Source organism: Oncorhynchus keta, chromosome 31 (assembly GCF_023373465.1).
Source record: "Oncorhynchus keta strain PuntledgeMale-10-30-2019 chromosome 31, Oket_V2, whole genome shotgun sequence".
Classification (NCBI taxonomy): Eukaryota; Metazoa; Chordata; class Actinopteri; order Salmoniformes; family Salmonidae; genus Oncorhynchus; species Oncorhynchus keta.
The window spans coordinates 6,488,409-6,515,404 of record NC_068451.1 but is presented as its reverse complement, the minus strand read 5'-3'; the positions used below and the strand labels follow the sequence as shown (position 1 = coordinate 6,515,404).

The 26,996-nt window shown below is 42.7% G+C and overlaps 1 protein-coding gene across 1 annotated transcript; it reads right to left on the bottom strand.

Moving 5' to 3' along the window:
• Positions 1–154: 154 nt before the first annotated feature.
• On the bottom strand, positions 155–25,477 carry LOC118364274 (serine/threonine-protein kinase 40-like). Its single transcript, XM_035745678.2, has 11 exons — positions 25,239–25,477; positions 21,117–21,243; positions 20,661–20,746; positions 19,622–19,765; positions 18,247–18,477; positions 17,543–17,595; positions 8,660–8,775; positions 6,667–6,811; positions 6,033–6,152; positions 5,734–5,818; positions 155–4,442 (listed from the first exon to the last, which is right to left on the bottom strand). Exons 2-11 carry the CDS (start codon positions 21,232–21,234, stop codon positions 4,221–4,223), a joined length of 1,320 nt encoding a protein of 439 aa, XP_035601571.1. The 5' UTR covers positions 21,235–21,243; positions 25,239–25,477; the 3' UTR covers positions 155–4,220.
• Positions 25,478–26,996: the final 1,519 nt, after the last annotated feature.

The window sequence follows — 26,996 nt, the reverse complement described above, 5'->3', positions numbered from 1 at the left end:
TTGGGGTTATCATTACTACACAATATCTGGTGTTCTTGGTTATAGATAGAGCAAATGCATTTCTATTCTTTGAGAAAGTACTCCACCCACTGGCAATGACAGGAAGTATTGTCAACATTCAACGTTTCACATGAAATAAAATGGTAGGAATAGCTTACTTTTCCATATCAAAGTTTATTGCCAACATGCATGTAGAGATTTGATGAAGTACAAAAATATGTCTTTTATACAAACTTTTTTTCCCCCATCTCTGTACAATTAGCCAGGTTTTTGTATTAGATGCTCATATATCCAACAAAGCAGCTTACAACAAATCCTGCTGGTTTCCAACCATTTTTTACCACCACATCATACACCATCTATTTTCCAGTTGTAATATTCAGCAAATCAAATAAATCGTTAAACTGACAGATATTTTCCATATTTTTGAATTATAGTAAAAATGAAAACTTAAGTTGAATGTTCATTAACTGAAAAATCGGATGCATTATGAAAAACATTAGGTTTTTCTATAAGACTCAAATTCCCAAATCTTCCTGGTTGGTTGATTTCAGGCAATAATAATTGTGGGACCACCTTGCAAGTAAAAAATAAAAATCATGCAAAATCACATTTTTACAAAGAGCTCAAGATCATGCTTCGTATGGTGCTTTCAGTCCACAGAACATCTATGAAGGGGACAACTTTCATAGACAAATGGGACAAGCCCAACAGCCAAATGTGAACACTATCTTGATAATGCTTCAGATAATACATTACTATCAAGGGTCTTACCTAATAAACCTGCATATTTATATCCAATAGTGGGTTATGGTCACCCTCAAGTAAGACTGGATCACAAATTTGCCTTCAACTTCAGCAAGGGCCGTGGAGTTCACAAAATACTATTTTCTCATGAACTACTGACACACTATCAACTACAATACTGCTTTTATACCCAGAAATTCACATTGAGGTGGGAAAAAAGCTAACATCTCAAAATCTAATTTACATGTATTTATTTATTTTTCTCAAAAGGTGGTGGCTAGCATTGCCTCTAATGCATGTCTATATAGAATTTGTGTTAAAGCGGGGCTGTTCAAGAGTGTGCAATGTTACAAAACGTTCAGATGAAGATATGATTTCCTGTCATGTTGAATTTGGAATCATGTCAGTTCTATTCAACACATTCCTATCTGCAACATATCACCTTACTGAATGTACCCCTGATCAGAGCTGGCATCGTTCCACTAGATGGAAGCTCTACTGGTGATGTCGCTGTAATGATGGTATTATACTTACATACTGACCAAAAGTCTGGTATGGGGCGATAAACAGTTGGCCTGGTCCCAGATCGGTTTGTGCTGGTCATTGTCAAGGAAACAGGAGTTGGCAAGTCTGCACAAACAGAACTGGGATCTGGGTAATAACCAGATCACTACCATAAATCATCATAATGCACGATTATTTGTGTAAAAAATAGAACTATGCAGAGTCAGTCTCATTATTAGTGTAGCTTAAATCGACCACGAGTGTGTGGCAATGGTAAAAGAAAATATAAAAAGAGATCTTTAATGAACATGGCTGATAGAGAAAAAACTGCAATGTCGGCTCAAGTTTGAATGTTTGGAGAAACAAATGAAACCAGAACACTTCTTGCTTAAAGATAAAAATGGAAAATAGATTTGATGCCTGAAAATGGACAGTGAATAAATAACAAAATTAACATACATGAAATAAAGGAAAAAGACAATATACAATGAAATAGGACAAAACTGACTCTCGAGTTTCTACTCCTGATCAATTTGGATACAAATAGGGTGAAGGTCTAAGCAATGCGAATTCCCATAAAGATGGGCAAGCTTATGTGAACAGATGACTAATATTGTTCACGAGTTAGTAGCTTAGCAACATTGGCAGCTATTTTTGACAAACTTTGCTAACAAATGACAACATTGCCATCTGTCTAAAGTAAATTTGCCGACATAATGGCAAACATTTTTCATACTAAATATCTTCCTACTTTAGCGATGTCATCGTATTTCAAGGACACTAGTGTACTTTAGACGAAACAGCCGTTAGCGTCTGTGCAGAATGATTGGATTGATCACGACGTTTGGCACCACTACTGCACCGCCAGCAGAGGGAGGCTTGAGAACGTGCATAACGCGACAGACAACCTCACTGTTGAGTTTCTCTATGAAATATTACACTATTCAATTACCAAGATCAACACCATAGTAAGTCTTTCATGCTCAGCTACTACAATATAACTTACAACAGCTAAAAGGGAGAGCTACTATGATCATCACGGTTTTGTTTGATTTTAAACTTGGCTACGCACTAGAGCATTCACGACTAAGACCGGGGCAAAATGAGGGATGCCCATCTTTCATAGCGGACACATGCAGTCCAGCCAGTCTTAGAAAAACCTGTATGTTCTCAGTGTGTGCGAGCAACTGAGGCAGGCAAGATAAACAGATTGGGAAGGATGGTTAGTTTAAGGATCTGCACTGACTCACTGGGCTTCAATAACGTGGCTCTAGTCGGCACCTACCACTGAAAAGGCTCTGGCTTAGTCTAATACACCCCTGGCCCAAATCACACTTATGTACACAATGACAATCACTGGCATTACCATTCACTCAAGTTCATGCCCAATACCTGTCTCACAATGATGATGTCACAGGATAAAACGGGAAGTTGAATACCTGGAAGTTGTTCAGTGGTGAACGAGGGGGAGGTATCATTTCCTTGGCTAACAATCAGTTAAGACGCGCCATGATTTCACCACCCCCCAAAAATTATAGTGTCCACGTCGTGATTATTAACCAAAGATGCCAATTAGAAGAGCAATAACAGGAGAGGATCAACATTAAAACATCTAATAAACGTCGCCCCATCCAGCTCTTCCAGGTACTTGACACCTAAATGCAAAAAAATGGGGATGAGAGCGAAAGCAAGAAAACAATATAATCTGCTAGACTTAAAGACAGAAGTAGTCGATTTGGCCACCCTTTGATAGTTAGCATTTTCAATGTAGAATAGATAGAAGGATAAAATGCTACTTATTAGTCATAAGGGAAAAGCTTATTCATATTCCACATTCCAAACCATTATGCACCAAAACATAGTAATGCTTTCTGTCTACGGTGACAACACTACCCCGACAATTCCTTGTTTTCTGAGAATGGTGGACATGGTTTAAAATGCACAAAAAAAATCAAAGTAAAGATTGAGAGAGGTAGATTTGAAGTCTTCAGCTTAGAGACGGGACTAGTCCAGATCATTTTGGTTATGAGGAAACTAAAGAGAGTGAATTACATCCATGATCAAGTGATCTTAGTTTGGAGAGTTGAGGAGAGGGAGATTAGAGGAAGGTTGCTACATGGTTCTTCTGGCCCTGTATTGCTCAGGGTTTTCAAGAATAAATGGGGGTAGGTAGGAGGGCGATGGCCAGGTCTCAGCAGAGAGAAACGTATGGGGGGGGGATTTTCCATGTCCAAACACACACGCGTGTCTGGTATCCCCCTGGCCTGTACGAGTCCACATGTGCCCATAGCTGGCTGGCTGAGTCCACATGTGCCCATAGCTGGCTGGCTGAGTCCACATGTGCCCATAGCTGGCTGGCTGAGTCCACATGTGCCCATAGCTGGCTGGCTGAGTCCACATGTGCCCATAGCTGGCTGGCTGAGTCCACATGTGCCCATAGCTGGCTGGCTGAGTCCACATGTGCCCATAGCTGGCTGGCTGAGTCCACATGTGCCCATAGCTGGCTGGCTGAGTCCACATGTGCCCATAGCTGGCTGGCTGAGTCCACATGTGCCCATAGCTGGCTGGCTGAGTCCACATGTGCCCATAGCTGGCTGGCTGAGTCCACATGTGCCCATAGCTGGCTGGCTGAGTCCATATGTGCCCATAGCTGGCTGGCTGGCTGAGGGGTTGGTTCAGTGGGAGCCTTTGGTTGAGATCTTCAGATTCTCCAGCCATGTCATTCCTGTGCACACCATCGACACCCAGACTTGAAGTGTGAAAACTATGAGAGGTTGTCAGGTGAGTGATCAGTCCCCCCCCCCCCTGTTCCCACTCCACCTACCCAACTCTCCACAGCTAGGGATCCCTCTACCCAAGGGAGGGTCGGGCTAAGCTCCCATAGATACTAGTTTCAGGGTACCTTCCCGACCCAACCCTTGTCCCCCACCCCACTTGTCCCCCAGAGGGCAAGGTGATGGGTGAAGGGGCTACTTCCGGAGGAAGCGCTGGGCCAGGATGGCTGCGTCCAGAGGGCTGACGGGTGTGGCATCGTGGCCCAGGCGCCGCACGGGCGGGATGGCGCTGAACTGGCGCTTGGCAAGGAAACTGGCCTTGGCCTCATGAATAGTGTTCTTCTCCTCGGCCAGCAGCAGCTGCTGGCGCATGTAGTTCTCAAACTCGTACTGTGACGACTCCTCCGTCATTTTCACCTGGGATAGAGAGACAAATGCTTATTAGTTAGTTACACACTGGGTCGTGTTCATCAGGGCAGTGGCTTTCAAAACTCTTCAGTGACCCCGACATTTTACAATTTTGTTATTGATTAGTTTAATCAGGTGTACTAGATCTGGTATAGCTCAAACACATGGAATGGGTGGGTGTCCCTGAGGAGAGGTTTGAAAACCCCTGCATTAGAGGACATGGAAAATGTCTTAAGACATTCCAACAGGTTGGACCAGGTCTACCAAGTCCAGGTAGTCCCTTCCCAGTTTGTTAGTTGTCTTCTGTTTGGTGCCCACTGAACACGACCCTGCTGTTACACAGAGATACTGTGACACAATAAACACAAGTTAGAGAGCCTGGTTAATGATCAAGAGATCAGCATCCTTGTCAAAACAGAGCTGATTAACTTACACCATCATTCTCATCGACGGGGCTGTAGTGGAGCAGGTTGAGAACTTCCAGTTCCTTGGTGTCCATGTCACCAACAAACTAATTTGGCCCTCTATACCAGGCGGTGTCAGAGGAAGGCCCTAAATTGTCATAGACTCCAGCCACCCTAGACATAGACTGTTCTCTCTGCTACCGCAAGGCAAGCGGTACCGGAGCACTAAGCCTCGGTCCAAGAGGCTTCTAAACATCTACCCCCAAGCCAGAAGACTTCTTTATTAGAAAATCTAATAAAATGGTTACCCAGACTATTACACTGCTGCTACTCTTATTATCTATGCGTAGTCACTTTAACTCTACCTACATGTACATATTACCTCAACTAACCGGTGTCCCCGCAAATTGACTCTGCACCGGTGCCAACTGTATATAGCCTCGCTATTGTTATTTTACAACTGCCCTTTTAATTATTTGTTACTTTTATTTATTATTATATAATAATAAAAAATGTCTGAATTGTTGGTTAGGGCTTGTAAGCATTTCACTGTAAGGTCTACACCTGCTGTATTCGGCACGTGTGACAAATAAAATTAGATTGTGATTTGAAAATACAGCTTTATGACTGAGAATGTTTGTCAAGCCACACTTGTACACACTTTTGTATTTCTTACAACACCTTTAGATTTAAAAAGACTGGATTCAAATGTGTTGAAAGTGCTTGCCTCATGGTGGCACTGTGAGAACAAACACCAAGGCACCAGTCAATAAAGGAGGAGCATTTGGCTCTGTTCCCCAGAAGGCTTTGGGTGAGTTGAAGTTCTGAGGATTAGCCATGCACTAATGCTAAAGGCTGAAGGAGGGTCAGGGGGTTGTTGACCACAGGGATCTCACCTCCTGGAGATGCTCTGGGTGGCTGACCTGGTCATCGATGTCCGGTACAACCTGAAGAGGACCGGTCAAAGAGGATACCGACTGCCTACAAAGCACACACACAAAAGACAGTTTATCGACACAGCAAGGGTTGACTGGTGATCCTATTATGCTATGTTGCACCAAGTTAAACATCTTGATGGCATTATAGATGATATTCTCACACCAGATGAGTATATTGTTAAGCACTTTTTCAACCACAAACCACTACTGCCAATATTTACAGTTCTCTCCCTGTCCACCAGGAGGCCGTGACTCACCATGAGGCAATAATGCCGCTGAGAGACTCCAGGACCTCGGCAGCAGTCAGCCTCTGCTGGGGGTCTAGCACCAGCAGCTTCCGTATAAGACCCACAGTGTTCTCCGACACACGCCCGTCCCTGAGGGGAGAGGGAGGAAAAGGAAGAAAGAGAGGGATAAAGGGGGAAGGGTTATATTTATGGTCTTCAGTACCAGAAGGAGAAACTGTTGAATAATACATAGGAGGAACCAACAAAAGCATGGTCCTCTGTAGCTCAGTTGGTATAGCGTAGCGTTTGCAACGCCAGGATAGTGGGTTCCATTTCCCAGGACCAACTGTATGTAAAATGTCACTTTGGATAAAAGCATCTGCTAAATGGCATACATTACTATTAGTTCAGAACTTTTACAGAAGTCTGCCAAAGTCCTTGAGTAGACCAACTGTCATAAGCATCATTGTAGAGTCTTCCAATTCACACCAACGCAGTATAAAAAAGGGCCTTGAGCAATGCCTGTGTGGCGCTGAATGGAAGGTGTCGTATGACATGTAGCACACAACACTGTATGGGGGTGCATGGAACAATAATGCTTGTATGGTTTTGTATGGGATGTGGTACTTCATTGGTGGGTGGGGGGGGTTGTATGTTGACCTACTCTGGGATGGAGTACTCTGCAGCCTTGATCTTGCGGAATAGCTCCTGAGGTATGCTGTCGTAGAAGGGGAACTGGCCGTAGAGCATGGTGAACAGCACCACGCCAAGGGCCCACATGTCACTGGGCTTTCCGTGGTATGGCCGGCCTGCAAAGGAAGACGTTGGATTAATTTAAAATGTTTCGCGAGCTCGGTCTCTTTTCAATTGGCGACAGCCTACATGAGATTACTGTTCTGAACAACAAAAATTTTGCAAGTTTTAGTCAAACGGCAGCCAAGCATCAACAATATTGACACGAGAATAAGACCCTTGATATTTATTGGAAAGGAGCAAGCACATTATGCACTTTCACCATCCTGTGAAGTTAATCATTTATTTCATCTGTAGCCTAATAAACTGCATGCTTCTGCGTGCAGTCATTGTGGGAAGTCAGTGGGACCAAACAATGTCTTCGCCTGAGTCCAAGTTATCAATATGTTATTATATTAATGAGCATAAAAGCATTTCAACTAGCATTTCACTTAATTCATTTTCCTGACAATTTCCATCAGGCCTGTTGTCAGACAATGTCACATGCTCTCACAAAAAGTTTGTATGGAAACCTGGTTAATGTTTGACGTTTTGCAACTGAGAAAATGACGCTTCCTTAAAAACATGTTTTGCATATAGGCTTACATATCATGTAACAGTATGGTGCATGTACATGCATGCACCAACCAGTACAATCACACTCAAATCTTAATTCAACCACGAACATCGTCTGTTGTTACTGCTCAACCCACTGTCCTCTTCTAAAACCATGCGTAATACCCAGAATATCTCATTATCAACCACGTAACGAATGATTAACCAATGGAACACAAACAGAAGACCATGCGACTACCACTCTCCAACTGCAGGTTTAGGCTTATCTTTCCCAAAAAAATCCCAACCACATCTGGCAATACCATACGGCCATTATGTCTAAACCTATGAAACAGTAAAAGCATGATGAGTCAGAAGCCAGTGATGGTAAGGGAGGAGCAATGAGCATGGTGCTCTGCTTTAAGAGCAGAGGCCCGTGTTGTTATAAAGAGGTGGCGGCAGTTGCTTCCCTCCCTCCGCCCATGGGGCAATAAAGGTAATGCAGTTGACACACACACAGGGGGGAGGGCTTTGGAGTAGTTTCCCTCTCGGTGAGTCATCAGTGTGACTCACTAGGTCAGTTTCATTGTTCTGTTTTCAACTTGTCAATGTTCCGCTCATATATGCCTAGGTTGTGTTTTAATGGAGAGAGGGGAAGCAAACACCAGACAAATCTGCTCTTTTCACACATTTCCCGCCAATTGTGTCTAGACCGAAGGGCTGAGAATAACTGTTCAAATGGTTAGAACTGCAGTGTATGCATGACGTTCCTGCACAAACTACCGAGTGATGGAATATTGTGTGCCGTCTCTGCAGCAAGCAATTAAACTAATAGCAAAATGTAGCACAGTAACATGTTTGCAATAAAAAGCCAAACAAATCAACAACACAGATGATCAAGTCAATAAATAAATAAAAAAAAGAGCCTTGAGATACTTTCAGCCACTGTCAGCCTGCACTAAATGTTCCAAATTTGCAAAATAGGCGGTGTTGCCTAATAACCGGAAAAACCAACAGTGGACTGCCAAACATTACGCAAGCCTCCTGACTGACTCGCAGATTCCCAGCTCGACCCAGATTAAACTAGACTGACCCTTATTTTCAACAGAACAGTAAAATATATAACAGGAGCTTATCAGTCAAACCACATTACAAAAATAACATGTGAATTACCCTTGGAAATCAATAGGCCTACATGATTTGCATCCTCTTGTTACATAAAGTAAGCATGGAGATATGGAAGTTTCAATTGAACTGTTATGCGATTGTGTTTGGCATCAGTCAGTAGCATTCGTGACAGACTTAGAGAGAACTTCCTCCTCCTTTCCCCTTCACATGCCATCTGTGTGTTTGTGTGTGTGTCCTCTCACCACTCAGTACGTCAGGACTGATGTAGGCTGGACTTCCTCGCTGGTCCTTCAGCAGGTCGTCCTCACTCACCAGGTGCTTGCCCAGGCAGAAGTTGGTGATGGTAATCCGATGAGTTCTAGGGTACAGACACACCAACACACAGCAGGGTCATATTCAGTAGATGAATGAAACTGAGCGAAAGACCAAAATGCAGCACAGTATGCCCTAATGCAGGTATTCCCAAACAGGTGTACAAGTACCCGCAATGCCGTCAAGGGCACGCCAAATAAAAATGAGATTCACATTTTGTGTTTTGGTATAAACAACAATAAAATTCTCTTCACATTTTCAAACAGTCCATTTAAACATTCAAACAGCCTGAATAGGCTCGTTTCACTGTCCAAAATAAAACCATCTAGTGTTCAGCGAAATAACAATGTCAAATACATGTAGTCTAGTCAAATAATTAACATCCAATCACATTAAACAGTCACTCTCTCGCGGGAATTCCACTATGTAGTCAAAACGTAGCTGCTGTTCATTCAGTTTGGGCGAAAATTTATAAAATGGTTAAAATTAAAAATGTAAGGCCCGCGTCCATAGACACGTACCACCAGCTCTAATGGTAGTACTGCTACTACAAGCAGTATTACACCTGTCGACGACAAGTGGTTCTGCTTCCATGAGCACATCCAATGCTAGCATCAGTAATTCTACATTTGTTGTTAGCCCAGCTGGCATGGACACCGACAGTTGCTAATCTGATTTAGCCGAGCTGCATCAATTCCTCCACCGAACAGACAGGGACGTTGGACCATTAAAGAGGCGCAAATATGAGAACTACATTGATTTGGGGTTCACTTATATTGGGAGTAGTGCCCTTCATCAGCCACAGTGTGACTGTACAGTATACGCAAAAGTACTCGCAACACGAAACATTCACTCACATAAACATTTGAAAAAATAAGCCCTGGGAGTTTGGATTGGATTCTCAGCCCTCACTAGCATGAAAACTAAATACAGGCACAGACTGTGGAAAATTATTTAAGACTGAGACTCTCTCCAAAAACCCAATATTGCAGTTATGTGCATCCTTTCAAGCACACCCTTCTCATTAACCTGTGGCGAGTCATTCACAATTTGATGAACAAATAAGGTTTTATATGAAAGATGGCTAAATAAAAAGCTAAATTATATTATTTGTGCCCTGGTCCTATAAAGAGCTCTGTGTCACTTCCCACGAGCCGGGTTGTGACAAAAACTCACTCATGTTTAATAAATGTATTGTATAGTGTGTGTGGTGTGGCAGGCTTACAATGACGACAAAAAACATTTGAGAGTGCGCTGACCATGGTGCTAGAGGGGGTACGCAGCTGGAGGTTGAATGTTTGAAGGGGTAGAGGACTATAACAAGTTTGGGAACCACTGCTCTAATATGACCCAGGAAACTCCACTCCACTTCACTTCCTGATTGTTAAAGTTTGCCTCATCACACAAAAAAATAAGTGTTTGTTAGGCCTGGGAGACAAAGGGAGCTTCATGAAATAATTGGGAGGCATAGTTCACCCACTGCTTAATTTGACCATCACAGTTCTGACCATAGCATTATGGACTCTTTTGCATCATCTTAAAAGAAACCTAAGGAAGTTTAAAAGAAACAAGACAATACGACCACCACCACCAGTTGAAGGGACAACTCCAAACCAGGAGGACAGTGATAACGCCAGACAGTCTGACGCTCAAGCACCGTTGCTAGGGTAAACTCCAGACAGTCTGGCGCTCAAGCACTGTTGCTAGGGACATCATATTGGTTTCTGTGGAAACATCATAGGCCTATCAGATGTTTGCATGAGTCATCGTAGATAAATTGTTTGTGTGTGTATATGTGTGTGTGTGTGGGGGGGGGGGCAGGGTTTAATGGTAGGCCTTCATACAGTATCTCTGTCCTTTCCAGAACATGGAGAGAAAGAGAATTTTAAAAAGGCTACACTGACAAACATGTGAGTCAACCTGTGGTTTGGGATAATTATCTCGATGACTAATCCTGCATGCCATTGGGTTGACGAATGTGTATGCAAAGCACATAAGGAAAAGTGCACACACAGGCTTAAGTCCACCCACACACGCAAGCATGCACAGGCTACACAATCACAACTGCAATTTAGCACCATGGTCTACTCAAGATCACGGTCTCACCCACATCCCGTTTCTCCAAGGACCGAGGTCAACGCAGCTTCCCCTATTCTCTCCCACTTGCACACTGTATTCAGTTCACATTCTGCTCACACAGACAGAAGGCCACATTTGGGCTAAGGTTAATTGCTGTGAAGAAAATGCCACATTGTAAAAACATTTTTGAAGAGGAAACCTGTCTACAGTCTACCATCTGAGGCTGTTCAAAAGGATTTGTGAAAATGAGCCGTCTATAATGAATTCACAATGACAGGAGGTGACGCTTGAAGGGCTCTCGATAAAAAGCTGCTTTATGAAGGGGGCCTTTCTTTTTGCCTGCATGCATCACACAACTGCGGTTGCTATTCTTACTCTGTATCCTCTCCATGAATGAGATAGCGTGTTCGCCTCGTGAGAGGGACCCTTAGGACTGGAGGGACCAAAAGAACCACACCGTCTCCACTTTCTGGTCATGTGATCCCCAGGAGACAGGAAACCAGAAACCTCCACATCCCCAGTGACTCCCCCCATCCTGCCCAAAATAACTTGACTGGTGGGAAAGGGGTTGAATATGGCATCCTCTGGCTCCACATGAAGCTCAACAAATTGCACAAAAAAAAATAAACTACAAATAAAAATAAATTCAGCAGCAGTGTCCCTCAATTGAAGCCATATTTGAGATTTAATTTTCAGAAAAACAGAACAGTTTGGTGAGGTCAAGGACTTCTCAAACATTTTGGGGATTTACCTGTGCATGACTTTTGTCCCATCAAACGATTTACATTATAAAAAAGTGAACTTCGCTTTCCAGGTTTAAACACAGATGGACTTCGAAAATCTACTAAAAGATGTTCCTATTTTTGTAATGTTGCTTTTTTACTTATTTGTGAACCCGGCACCATCAACCAAACCCTTTTAAAAATTTGATTTGCAAAGTTTATTTCCAGCATAAGCAAACTCCTGACAATGATACAGCACACTGAGCTTTGCAGGACAGGGAGAAGTTGGTGGAGGGAAGAAGATTGTACAGGTGTAAACTGATCTTCAGCACAGTCAGTGGGAATATATGCAGAGATGTTGATGTCATCGTCAAGTGTCAGCTGACTGACTGCATGCATGCTGACAAACAAGCACTATTCGCAACTCAGTCTGTGCAGAGACGGGCGAGAGAGAGAGGGATGACCTGACAAGTGCAGCCTCTAAATTCTAGTTTGCAATCAACCAAACATCGTACAAGCCTAAAGTACACCCGCAAGGTAACAGTTAATTTAAAAATTACTAGCCTACAAAACACCAGCTACTTAAAACAACTTGCTGGCAAGATGCAATAACATCCTCATTCCATCCATTTCAAGCAGATAAATTACCTGAACTGCATTTCCTGATGGAAACAGGAAATGCAGGTACATTAAATGTTGGCATGCAATTTGTTTGTTCGACAAGGTTGGTTCTTTTTTGTGTCTAAAATTAATTATGCGAGAAATGGCAGCTTTTACACACAAATATTTATATGATAGCAATCATATCGATGTAAACTTGGATTCACACGATGATAGGCTATGTTGTGTCGTCCTACCACTAGGACTGGGGAAAGCATGGAGTTTATTAGGCAACAGCTGAAATAAGTTATGAACTTCACAGGGTGGTAAAAGTGCACAGTAATCCAAGATCAAATAGGGGGTGCTTACATTTGTCCTGTTTCACACATGTACAAGTGTCTGGTGTAAAATGGTTTGTTGCATATCCCAAATCTGGGTGAGGCCTTCCTCCATACAGTATGGGGGCTGGATGGATAGAGATGTATGCATGCACACTCAGCGAGGACACGTGAAACACGTAGAGCAAAGGCGAAAGACAAAAAAGGAAGACAATGACAAGGAATGGAAGAAAGGAATCATGAAAAACAGAAAAAGGAGTAACGAGCAGAGTGTGTGAGAAAAAAAAGGCTTCTGACAGAGGGAGGGAAAGTAAATAGAGGGCAGGGTGTGTGTGTGTGTGTGTGTGAGAGAGAGTGAAAGATGTGTGTGTCCATGGTGAGTCAGCCCTGAGCTATGGAGGGCCTTTGGCAGGCCTCTCCTTTTGTCTCCAGCTGGGACAGTGTTCCACTCGTCTGCTCCGTTCAGCAGCCCCACCGGCCAGAACAAAACAGTTTGTTTCATCACCACTACGGCTGCCGAATGGTGCTCACTAGGGATGCACGATTAATATAAAATTGCGATATTGACATCCACGTCGCAAGAGGCTGCCATATCGTTCTAGATTCACTATAGATGGGTTAGCTGACAACGTCACGAAAACGATGTACACGCCTCCATAGTGCAGAAGTCAGCGTGTTGTTGAAATTCTGGATGGCCAGATTGCTAGAAAGAATAAAAAACGGCCAGATTGCTAGAAAGAATAAAAAACGGCCAGATTGCTAGAAAGAATAAAAAACGGCCATGTGGGGAATGAAGTGGCTTGTTTCATGTTATTGATACAATGTCTTGTTTTGGAGGTGTTTTGACTGATTTCATGTTAATGCTAATATGGTTAAAAAAAATCATCACTAGCTAGCTAACCAATAACTAACAATGTATTTGAGAGAATTGCTCATGGTGCAAATGTTAATAAACAGATGAAATATAGCTTACATGTTGTCATTCCTAAGCCAACCCCTTCTATTCCACCCTCCATAGTTGCGCACGCCTTTATTTTGTTGCTAAACAACCAACCAATCTATGCATGTATTGACTGAACAGAAAGCTCAGATTTGTCCAAACATGAACGATGTAGCTATTCACTTATATACAAATCCACATTTTCTATTATTCATTTGTGTAACTTGCTCTCTGCAAAACACAAGTTTGTTGGTCTTACCAAGCTGCTGAATTTAGGTAACTACACTGAGATAAGGCAAATCTTGCTAGCAAACTTTTGCTCTAATACAGCTTGGTACCAGTGGGAGTAGATCAGCATTGGTTGTACAACAGCTTGTTCTTAAAATCAGAGAGGAAAAGATAAAGAATATTAAATTTTGTGAATGTACCGATTTAAATCTAATTAGGGTCCCATGGGAAACCCTGACCAACACTTTGGTTCCTACTGTCATACCAACTCCTCCCCTTTTCCCATTAGTTGTCATACCAAACAAAACTGCATTCCAAGTGCCCACATAGACATACTATGAGCACTCTGTTGATCAGTTACAAAACAGTCACTAGCATACTCTTACATTTCATGGGCTCAAGATAACAGCTAAAAACACATTCACTGTAAAAAAAAAAAAAAGAAACCTGCGTCTTTAAAAACATACAACAACAAAAATAAAGACATCCAGCAGGGTTGAGAGGCTCTGGGTGCACAATAAGGCTGGGATTTGACAGGGACCTCACAATACGATATTTAGGTGCCGATACGATATGTATTGTGATTCAATGCTCCAAATATATCTGCTACAGAGGGACGAGCGAGAGGACGAGTAAACAAGTTCTGATCAGCCATGGAAATAAGTGCTGAAAACAAATAGTCTCCCTATTCACAGAAAGGAGAACTAGCTATGAAGGAAAAATGCTTCCGTTTTGGTGCAGGTACAGCAAACTAGCAAGAAAACAATATTGCGAAGGTCAAAATGATACAATACCGTCAAAAATAATATTTTGACATGGAAAGGGGGTTCAACTGAAATGTGTCTTCGATATGCAACTTTTGATTTGTTCCCAGATCACTAGTGCACAACCCCCCACCGTCCTCACTAGCATGCACTCCGTTCACACACACACACTCTGCACATGTGTGCCCCGATCACACGAGGCATTCAAAAGTAAAAATTTAAAAAATCAATTCTCTTCTCCATGCATTTTTGTTGTTGCAGAAATGCCTTTTTGAAAATGTCAACTTCCTTAATAAGAAACTTGTACGTAACCTGTAAATATATATAAACTGAAATCATGAAGCGGTTTCGCCCTGGAGAAAATACAGAATATTGGCGAGCCATGATTGGTTGAGATAAAGGGTGTGGGTCATTCCCAAGAAAGAGCAATTGTCACTCGAGGCTTCCCTGTCACATGGCACGTCCTCTCTGCTACCGCAGATATTTGTAAACTCCTTTGGATTAACTAATTTTCAATGACATGCAAAGTGTAGCTACAGCTTTAAATAACAGTGGTCCTGAATACAGCTGGTCTCGACACAGCTCTTTCTTCTGTGGCAAAAGCATTCTGCTTTAAAACAGAGTGGGAAGGATATATATATATTTTTTTTTTATGTCTGTCATGAATCATATTCAAACAGTTAAGAGCTTACAGTTAAAACCAAGAGTTAGTCTCAACTGTATAAAAAAAGTAATTTACATTGTTAGCTAGCTAGACAGTTGCATACAGGTAGCGTAATAGGCGGCTAGCTAGCTGAGATGGCCAGTTGCATTCTGCAGTTAGTCGATTGCTGATGTGCAAAGCCATGACGATAATATGCGTGTCAGTTTATTATGTTTAACTAGCTAGCTACCGAAAATAGCCACTGTGATGCGAATGCTAATCGACTAGCAAGCTAATCAAACCCCAAGTTAAGTGACAGGGACACATTAAATGGCTAAATAACTAGCTATCTACACATGTTCAACTAGCTTAATTACTAGCCTCGTTTAGAATTTGAGAGTGAAATAGTTACTAGTCTCTAACGTGTAGTCTCAGCATTCCAGAACAGTCCCATTAAAATGTCAGAATGATGAACAGACTTTATTTCAACTTACTTTACCAGCTGTCCACCGATGTTGTCCCTATGTCAGAGGTAATTTGATGCAAAATATCCACAGGGAAGTGTTATCAACCCAACCTTTAGTACGCCGTCTGTATTTCCAGTTGTTATTTTCTAAACTGAGGCGATTCGCACATGAAACAAACCCCAAACACATCCAGCTGATTGTGAGGGAACGTGTCAGAGGACAACATTCCGGTTACATTTGGTTATTGTTTACATAGTGTATCACGTCAAGAGATTGAACATGCAAGTGACAGAAACTACCGGCACAGCAAAAAGTCAGGTAAACATCACTATCTCCACCACCTATCAACAGCATATACAACCGGTAAAAGTGTAAATATAATTTCATTCAACATTCTGGCTTGTAGAGAATATGGCATTGTTTTTTAGGGCGACTTCAGTCAGACAAAAAGAATCCATGGAGTAACCATGGTAAGTCTGTTTAGGCAAGATGAATACCATATACATCTAGCCTACTGCTAATTGTCTTGTAATGTCTGCAATGCCATTGTTTGGCTGGAAGCCGGTTGTGTGTGTACCGGGCATTTTAGTAACAGGCAATAACAAGCTACAGGAGGGGAATTAATTCGTTTTTTTTACCTATTGTTCTGGAATTCGTCTTTCAGCAGTGTAAGGAGACGAACAAGCAGCACTTCAGGTATTTTTTCTTTGTACTTGAGCTTATTGCTTGGGGTTCAAAGAATGTTATTGCTGGTATGCAAGGTTTTAATGCCTCATCTATTTGTGTCTGCCTTTCTCCTTTACAGCTTAAAATTGTCTGGAGCCTGGTGTTGTGGCCACGGAGCTTTCACTCTGATGGAACTAGGTTTCCGCTGCTGCGTAACAATGATGTCCTTCCTCCCAGAGATGAGCAAGCATCCTCTGGACTGGACACAACCAGGCAAAACACATTTTTGAGAAGATCAGGACTTTTGCAATGAAAAGGCCAGACAATTACACATCCTGCTCCAAAGAGCAAGAGAGAAATATGTTCAGTTTGTTCATAACATAACTTGAAAAAAATTCACTCAAACAATCTCATGATAAAAGCCTAGATACTGTTTTACCTAAGCCCTTGTGTTAAGTTCTCTAATTTTAGGCTACTACCTTTAGCACTTGGAAGTTAAAGTACTTTAATCTTGAAATATTTCCAGTCGCGTGTTGACGTGAATTCTTGGTTGGTTCTTAAGGCTTAACGGGTGTAAAACAAAGCAGCACTGTAGTTCCATGTAAAAGGTTTTTTAAATTACAACAATAGGCAATCTAATACTGTTAATGGTTTGCCTAATCAGGAAACTTGGTGAGATGTACATAGAATTAATTTGGCAATGAATCGGTGAAAGTATTCCTTTTCTAAATACACGTTTTCCAAGGATTAATGTAGAGCACGTGAAATCGCAGCCAAATGTTTGAATGCCCTTCTCCTAAACAGGATACGTTTATTTTTCCAACTACAGTGTATGATATACCATTTTGAATCCCATAGTCTGTACTTTTATTCAATGTGAAACACAACCTCAAATTTTGGAACATAAGACCGAAAGTGGGGGGTTGGTAAGGGGGCTTTATGGATAAGGAGCTGGCTGCATTCTGCAGGGCCTATCAGATCCCGGCAGCACAACTGTGACCGGATGTGCACTCGAAGCCAGAGTTCCAACCATGTGCGGTTCCACCTCCCCTCTCTTCCAGAGAGAACAAAGTAAGAGGGCACGTTCTTCGCACCCTCTTTTTCCTCACCAGGTTCCCATCACTGCCTTCCAAAACCCAACCACAGGGAATGAGTCACTGACTCGTACGTGAGAGGGGGGGGAGAAAATGTAGAGAGCAAGAGAAAGAAAGGGGTGAAGGGGGACTGGGCTGGGATATCTCGCTCTTCCTTGAGGCTGTGAGGACATGACCCTGCTCGGGATGAAGGCCAGTTGCACACTGGATACACACTGGATGGGGCGTCTTGCATGGCTGAACCAAATATGAAAGCGTGACTGAGTCCTTACCGTTTGTTCAGCACCATGTTTCCAAGCTTCAGGTCTCGGTGCACAATGTTTTTCTGCAGGGTGAAAGAGGTAGAGACGGATCAGATATGTCACTATCAGACTGCTGTTGAATGAAGCACTGGTACAAAAGCAACTCAAGTCAATGCTGTTACTGCTCTATAGGAGCGGTTTAGCTTGGATGATGACTCATCGGAGGGGCTCCATAACAAAAATGTAACAACATTTTGACTTGTCTGAACAGGCCCAAGACTTAAGTTGGAGACCGTAAAGAAAACACACTTACATAATACATCTTTCAAAAACAAATTGTCAAAGCTATGCGTCATCTTGGCTCTCGATGACTATACAGTCAAGTCAGTGACCAATTACTTGATCTTGAAGGTCAGCCTGTGAAGGCAATAGGCACTGACCAGATAATCTGATCTACAAATCATTAAACTTCCAAAACAAATGGCCATCAGATAATGAAAAATCTGGGAAATCTGCAAAGTACATAGCAGACTGAACCCTAGTCAAGAAGCAGATGGAACGTTCAAAACAGCTACATTGTAGTCGGACTGAGTTGAAATCACTGATCTACAAATCCCCTCACATTCCAAATAATTAGGCATACGCATTGTGATCATGATTAGCGATTCTGCGTCTCATCTTCCTCAAACTGATCCCCTCAAACGTGCTGTACGTGTTTTGTTGGTCGGTCTCACCTTGTGCAGGGCCTCCACCACGCGCACCACGTCGTAGAAGATGACGATGGCCTCGCGCTCGCTCAGCCGCTTCTCCTTGATGACGTAGTGCTGCAGGTTGATGAGGTCCGCAGTCTTGTCGCTGAAGTCGTGCGCACAGAGGCAGTCCAGCACCAGGCAGATCCGCTTCTTCAGTCGGCGCACCTTGCCATTGTTGGCCTCCGGGTCCTCCACAATCTCGTACGCCCGGTCCTAAAGTGGACAGGGAAGAGAGCGGGTTGGTTAGGGTGATTAGAGAGGAGACTATCCTTTATCTGTGCGTGTTACAATCGGTTGATATGGGTAGTGTTCAGTGAGCACAAAACAAAAAGCCACGAAACAGAATAAAATGTTGTCCAATAAAACGTTGGTTTTCTATTGCAAAACATTTTGCTACGGTGTGCCATGAACAATACAACTCTGAGGCATCTCTTTAGAAGCATGTAAGAAATAATATGGATTCTGACAAAAGACATGACAATTGAACGGCATCCAAATCGCATGAGTCATAAGCCATCACCTCTTCCATTGCCGAGTGAAATTCCACTCTGGCTTCAATCAGCTATGAGAGAGAGAGAGAGAGAGAGAGAGAGAGAGAGAGAGAGAGAGAGAGAACAGTGGAGGAGATGACAGGGCTCAGTGATGTGTACAACCATCCCATCTCCAATGTGATTAGAACACAGTCTGGGGGGGGTTTAGATGAAAAACAAAGGTCATTCTTCTCTATTCACCTCAGAGCGAACCACTGTCCCCGTCCCCAATGGTATTGGTTTGTCCAGATTTAGATGGCTGGGCCTCTAAAGGCTTTCTGAGACAAATCATTATTAACTGGTCCGCTTGGAGGCGGAACTATAATAAACCAATCAATACCATTGTTGAAGCCTTGAATGAATCACGCTGCAGCCTCACGGCTCAATGTAGCTATTTTAGGAAGAGCGTGTCGAGAAGGAATAGGGTTGTGAAAGAGAGGCGACAGATGGAACAATAACAAAGTTATAAAGATATTGGAAGGGCGGGAGGGCTGAGTCACTGTGAGAGTGGATGGCTGGGAAAGTGAATGCTAGAAAAAAAAAGGTGCAATATCTCTACAGAAGTATCTCTAAGCTCCACTTGACTTGGATCGTGCAGTGCGGTTGGTAGGGAGGGGGTGGGAATAGAATGTTTTTCCCTGAAGGGGTGTCTTTGGGTCGTTGGTAGAAAACTATGCAAGTCTCTCATCAGAAAGAATAATGTACAATCACAGTAATTCAGTACAGGTCTGTGAAGTTCTCAACATTGAAAGACATTACAATTGGCTGCAGCGCCAAGCGATGTACCTGAACGTTTGTGGTGCACCAAGTAAACTCTTGCTATTTACCTGGAACAGGCCATGGTGGTGCACCACTCCATCCTGGTTATGGAGCAGCGAGAGGAGGGAGTACTCGGTGTGCAGCAGCATCTTCCCCTGCCTCTCCTCCTGGGTCTCCCCGGTCGCGTCTCCCCGCTCCTCCAGCGTCAGGATCTACAACAGAAAGCAGCAGCAAGGTCGTGTTCATTAGGAACTAAAAGGAAGAAAACTGACTGAAACAGGGAGGGCCTACCTAGATTTGTCCAATAAGAAACACTTGGTTTTTGGTTTCCCATTGCAAAACATCTTACTACTGTGTCCCCTAATGAATTTGACCCCGAGGTCACAAGCACAGACGCTCTGGGACTGGGGAGAAATCCCTGAACAATGAACCACATGAAGTCGTCACCCCACAACAATGCCTAAAGATGTACCATAACAGCTGACCCCAGCAGCTGATCTAGGCCTTGGGAAAGAACATAGGAAGAGGGGGTTGAGAGCCAGAGGGGACAAAACAGGCCTGCATATTTGGCACATCAAATCAAATTTTATTTGTCACATGTGCCGAATACAACAGGTGTTCCACCTTACAGTGAAACCCTTACTTACAAGCTAAACAACAATGCAGTTAAGAAAATTATCATTTAATTTTAAAAAATTAAAAGTATTTACTAAAATAAACAAAATGTTTTTTCATGCTGGTTTCATTTTATCCAGCGCAAAAACACATCCTTATATACTACGGTCAACACACTCAGGAGGCAGGCCACTTTTTCACTCCTCCTCCTAAAACACCTTGTGTGTAAAACAGATTATTGGATTGCCCCAATAAACAAATTGCCTCTACAGTTTGTCTTCCGCCCAAAAGCACGAGCAGGCTGCTGCACTCAAATAGGGCCGTAAAGAAATAACTGAACACTAACAAAGATGTCTGTTTAGGAAGGTCAAAGTTTCAGAAGGGTATTGGGACACTGTAGCTAACTAGCTATTGTTTGAAGACACTAACTCATCTCCATCAAACAGTGAAAATAAATCATTCAAAAGAAACAGTCTGAGTGTGTCCACTCACCTTTAGCTGGTAGAAGTCATCCGTCCCATCCTTCCTGGCCAGACACTGCACTATGCTTGGCACGGGCGAGTTCCCCAAACGAGGCCCTGTAAGGAAGAAGTGGCAACAGCTGCATGACCAAAAGGTAAAGAGTGTGTGTGTCCTAATGCAAACCATTAGGAGGCATGCAAACTTCAACCCCCCCCTAACATAACGTTCTTTTACACGTCATCTAGCAGACAGCAGGAGAACTTATGCTAACATTTAACAAAGTTAAATTGACATTTTTCGGAAAAGATTGAAGAAATAGCAACTTTGCTTAATAGATTCTGAGCCATCTACCCAATGTTAAAAATTCTTCACATTCTTGCCTCAAGCTAACTGAACCCCCCCACCTCTTTCCTAGTTTCCTGCGCACAAGTTGTAAGAGGCCAACCGTTCCCCTTTTCTGCCCCTGCGTAAACCCCATCTCTTTACCAAGGACAAAGGGACCTGCCCTCTTGGCGTTGCTTCCAGCTATTCCAGGACAGAGGAGCTTGCTGGCCCTGCTTGAGGTCTCTCCGGCCCCCCTCTCCAATGAGCGCCGCTTAGACATGCTGGAGCTCTGCAGGAAGAACAGAGACAAAATGCTAATCAGATAACATCAGATCAAGGTAGGCACATTAAGTGGTGTTGGGACAGAAATGTGACCATAGGGAAGCAAAACTTTCAAACTGATACGGTCTTGACATTCTTCCAGGCCACTAGAAAAAAATACATCTTGAGTTGCATAATTCCAACACTAAGATTCTGACCAAAATTGTCAATGTGTCATACAGTAGAAAGTACGTTAGTTCTCAATCATCCCTGAAACTGCATGACTATACCTGGGTCTCTCCAGAAGTTCTCTATTGACTTGGCTAATGCAGCAGACGGTCTTGTGGTATGAGAGAGGAGGGTTTAATCCCGCCCAACCACGTTAGAAAACCGCTCCCACAAGTTTACTAACACAGTGTGAATGGCTAGCCATTATAGGTCCATTCAGATGTCTTCTCTGGTGAGAGAGATGGCACCTCAGCTTTAAATCCTCACAATGTGGCAAGCAAACAAAACATCCATGTACTGACATTGAATGGCAAATGCCTCGATGCGGAACGCAGTAGGATTACTGCAACATAAAATCCTGCAAGGGTGTAATTCTGGTGAAATGCTAAAGATGGCAAAACATGTAATAGGGCTAGGCTGAATGCTATTTTGCGCATACATGCTTTTTCATTTTATCCTTTGCAATTACTTTCTGAAAATCCTGCTGCAGCTCTTTCACACAGGCGGTGTGAAAGGAAGGCACGGAAAATTGTTAGACTCCAGCCACCCAAGCTATAGATTGTTCTCTCTGCTTCCACACAGCAAGTGGTACCGGTGCATCAAGTCTGACACCAACAGGATCCTGAACAGCTTCTATACCCAAGCCATAAGACTGCTAAATAGCTAACAGAATGGCTACGAGGACTGACTGGGTTAACCCTTTTATTTTTGCACTGTCTACACACACACTCACAGGACTCTCCAACATACATATTTATACGGACACCACACACATGCACTCAGCATGTATGCTGCCGCTACTCTGTTACTGATATATCCTGATCGGAAATGACTATATAGCTTCTCTCTATGACATTTTTAGTACTACATTGATAACTGCATTGTTGGTTTGGAGCTTGCAAGAAAGGCATTTCACTATACTAGTGCACGTGACATTAAAACTTGAAACTTAATCTGCACTGGTTTGTGGTTCTCTAAATCGGTGGCCTAGGCTATGTGGTGAGTTATAACCATTGACAGTAAAAGGATACTACTTCCTCTCAGAAGACAGTTTCCCATAAAAGGTTGGGCTCATGGCTTTTTTCATGACAGAAAATTAAATACCAACCCTACCATTTCCGATAAGGAACTGAAGGCACATGCCAGGGGAACCCGTGTGTGACATCGTGACATCTATTTACAGTAACATACCTCTATAGGACCTACGGTATTCTATCTTTGAGAGGTATTTGCTTTTTTGCTGCCTGTCTAAAATGAGTTCCTAAGCGATAAAACACACTCTGGTTCCCATAACAGTAAAGTAATGCTCAGAACCAACTGGGGGGGGGGGTGAATCACTCAGTTCAGTCACCCCAGGGTTATCATGGAGTAGGTTTTGTCAAAAACGCTAAAATGTCAGAGGAATGACACCAATAAGAGTGCAAACTGACATGTCCTAGAGTGTAAAAAAGGAGGCATCGTTTCAGAGTGAAAACAATGTGCGACTTCCTGTAGTGAAACTACAGCACAAAGGTGATAGGTCAAGATTGTGGTGACAGTAGATCTTTAGTGGACACATGCCAGTACAAGTTCAACCCGACTACAGATGTTCCAGAGCGAGAAGATTCAGGCTGATAAAAGTGGGAGCATAGAGGGCAATAACAATTCATTTGAATTACCTGCATGAGTAGACATTGGAAACTGACACACACCCAAAAAACTCAATGCATTACTGGCAACACTAGTCAAAATACTCACACATTAGCCAACACAGCGAAGCCACGGAAAACAAGACATCTTTCCATTTTGAAACTGTTCCACCATGGGTCACAGTTTGGCTCCGGTGAGGACAGGACAGTTTGCAGCAGTCAAAGTGGGCCTACACAAATTCTCACTTCTATGAGGATTTTTTCAGATACCAAACAGCAGACTGTGTCGTAATCATGTCTTTCACCATCTCAACCAGTCATCAATCACCCAGGGAGGCTTATGAACAGTGCTTTTCATGACTCCCAGTCACATGTGCAACTGTAGGAGAGCAGCATATTCTATCAATCAACATAACATTTATTTACACGAGTCGGCTAAACTAAATGTTAGCCATTGCAATTTGCAAAGATGGAATGGTACACAGGGTATGCTGCTAAAATGACTGTACAACAAGAACTATTATTAACTGAATAAGAGCCGACAGGTTGTGATGTGCATTTCTACAAGAGCACTGTACTGCCCTAAAACCATTTGACAAAACAATTACCTTACTGTAACGCATGCACCTTAGGCTTGCCTGAAATGGGCAGCTCACAACATGACTTCAGATTAGTTTGGCATTTGATGATGGAAGCCAACTACCAATAGTTCAAGAACCAAAAGGTCAAACCACCCGAGGAAAGCACAATGATTGGCAAGAATAACTTCAGCGCAATGGCATGCTAAGATGCAGTTTTATCTGATGCTGACTGTACTGAGAGAGAGTAGGAACATAGCCTACTGAATCATATCAGACACAAGGCACCAGAGAGAATCTCCCACGCTGAACATGCGCTCTTTAAATAGCTAGAGAGAGCACACACGGCCACCATAGATGACTGGAGATTCACTCACGTCCTATTATAGCAGCATGAATCAAGCATTTCACACCGTGCTCTGTTGCAAAACAAAATAATTAGCTAAAGCACTAGCTAAAGGAGCCGTCTCTAAATAAATCTAATAGAACCAAATATCAGTTTTTACACGTTCATACCGGGGAACCTAGGCTATATCCTGATAAATAATTGACAAATAATAGTCCAAGCTATCACAATGTTGTCAGAGGAGATGATTCATACAAATCACGTGTGGTCGATGTTGAACAAAGGATTTCTTGACTTGAGGTTGCACAAGTCAATCACCCTCTATATCGGACATCATGATAAATATACCTAGCTAGCTCGTAATGGGCATGATGATGTACCTGGATGAAACCTCAACTGACTTCTGCGCTCTTATGGTTACCTATACCATCTTGCAGCTGGCTGCCTATTGTTACATTTTGAATGCACTTGGCCATACAAGGTCACCAAAAAAATAACTAGAGACAGGAACGACGACAGCATGTTGCAAAGGGGGTGTCAGTTGCAACATTGTATCAGGCGATCATTTGAAACGAATGAAAAGGAGCACGCATCGCAGGGATGCAATCCCCCAAGTGTAGTGTACACGACCCCCTTTTGACTGCTACCACGGACACGAGTGCCAACAATCACCATTTGCCCAAAGCCATTGAGTCATCCTGATCTTGTGTCATGACATGAGTAAAATCTAAATAGGTACCATTTATAGTACCGACAACCCACGAGCGTTTACAAACGAGCCCCACGCCCGAACGCAATGTTGTAGCAAAATAAGTTCTCAAACGAAACGAATACAAATTAGTAAAACACAGCGCATATACAGTGCATGGGAACAGTGGTTATGTTAATTTCAAAATAATGTACGATACTCGGCGTCAGCGAAACTGTTAGGTAGCCTAAATAACGTCAGCTAAATCTGCTAAATTCCATTCGGCACAAGCAACCCAAAGCTCGCCCGAATTACAACAATGTACACCGTTCACACATCGGAACGACCCCAATGACAAATGTGCATGTATGTGTTAATTAATATTTTCGGTTTTCAATTTACCCATTGTCTGCTAAAAAAAATAATACACATTGTGCAGAACGGGGAGTCCATTTAAACAAAGTACATGCTAGCTACTACTAACGTTACTACCGCTAGAGCAAGCTCGTTCGCCACCTCGCTCACTCAGGTCTTTTTTTTTCTTTAACAACTTACCTCGAGCTGAAAACGCCGAGGAAAGTCTGCGTTGTAATGCTACAGCATGGACATTTCTTTAAAAGTATTTGTTCGGTGCATACGCAGTTTGTTGCCCCCAACCAAAGGAGACCGTATATGGAGGGTTGATATCGCGCAATGTTTGTTTTAGCCACTATTACCGAAATGACCACTCGGGAACAGCTTCCATTCGTCAGCTTTCTGATCGCATCTTTCCATAGCAGCGCCACCTGACAACGGAAATGACGCAAATTGCATGACTGACAGACTTGCCCGGCCAATAAAAATAAAAACATAATTTGATTTAGTAGTTTTGTCTAGCAGATGCAGCTGATTGATTGAGCGTCTGATGAAATGTGTTTGATAATATTACTAGGAATGACATGACGTTGAGCAGTGGTTCAGTGTTCAACTTTGTGTCGAATTCTATATAGTTTCAAAATGCACATATGGTTTCACAACTTTGTTTTACACAAATGAAAAAGTAAATTGTGAGCTAGGAGGCAAATATTGTATCCATTCATAACTAATCAGTGGCAACAAAAAAGCCCAGCATTACACTCCATTCACATGCTGTGATATCTTGGTGCCTTAGTGAAATTCTAACCTTATATCCTTGATTGCTGACAATTCCTCCATTCGTGAGAAAGGATCTAGCAAGGGAGAGGAATGTCCCTTGAGAATGGAATAGGCTACAATAACGTTATACTCCTTTCATTATCCCCATCTCTACTCAGATGGATAGCATGCTTTTGGTTTAACTCCCAAACATATCTACACCTTCATTGTAATCCATGCCTGTCGTACGTATCGTACATATTGTTCGAGATCATTTGAGTATTACACAATTATACATACAGTACATGTATTTGATTGATTATCAATCTTAGAAGCATAAATGATAGGTGTAGATCCACTCTGAAAAAAGAATATTTCCATGTGTCTGAAATGTGCTCCCTTTCCTCCCTGACCTGTTATGCTAACATTTCCTTTGGCCCCCAAAAAATGAATCCTTCTACAAGCAGATCCTCCCATGCTGATCCAAATTTAGTATCCCTCTTTTGGAACAATAATCCCTCCCCCACCTACTAGTTTCAATCCAGTGGGTGGGTACAGGGGATATAAAGGGCACAAAGTGATTTGGGCTGCACTAGTCTTCCAGTGTTGACTCAGCACAGCGTATGCCCCTGGCCACATGAAACACTTGTCAGCCTGTGTGGTTAACAGTGTCCAGCCCACAGCTTTTGATGAGGAAACTGTGAATCATACCTTAGGTGAGCTTAGAGGTAGAGAGGGACATACCATGTCCTTCTCGTGTTCTATTGAATTCTGTGGGAAGTCACCCAGCCTTGTAAGAGGCTGCAATTTGCATCCATGGATATAGCACATTCTCTTTTTACATGCTTTAATTAAAACATGAAACATAATGAATGATTGGTTTAGGAATATAATGTATATTTTTCTTGGTTTGTTTGTTATTTAACCCTTGTTTAAGAAAATAATCAGACTGAGAACACAGGAACAACCTGGAGCTGAGTAGCAGAGGAGAGGGAGTGCTTCAGTGACTTTGTTTTCCAAAGAAACCATGCCCTTGGGTAAGGCGCTGGTCTGACGTCTCTCTCTCTCTCCCCAGCAGACTGTTAGGAAGGCGTCACCTGAATCCCCCACCCTCAGGTCCATTCAGCACAGCCATGTCTCAGCATGTTTTGACTGCTTGGTATGCACTGATCTTGTGTCGCTCTCTCTGTATGTATGTGT

Excerpts from the sequence above, each read along its gene's own strand:
- LOC118364274 (XM_035745678.2), bottom strand. The coding sequence starts at position 21,234 with ATGTCTAAGCGGCGCTCATTGGAGAGGGGGGCCGGAGAGACCTCAAGC. Across the intron at positions 5,819-6,032 it reads AGCGGCATTATTGCCTCATG|GCAGTCGGTATCCTCTTTGA; the intron begins GTGAGTCACGGC and ends TGTGCTTTGTAG. Across the intron at positions 4,443-5,733 it reads ACCCAGAGCATCTCCAGGAG|GTGAAAATGACGGAGGAGTC; the intron begins GTGAGATCCCTG and ends TCTCTATCCCAG.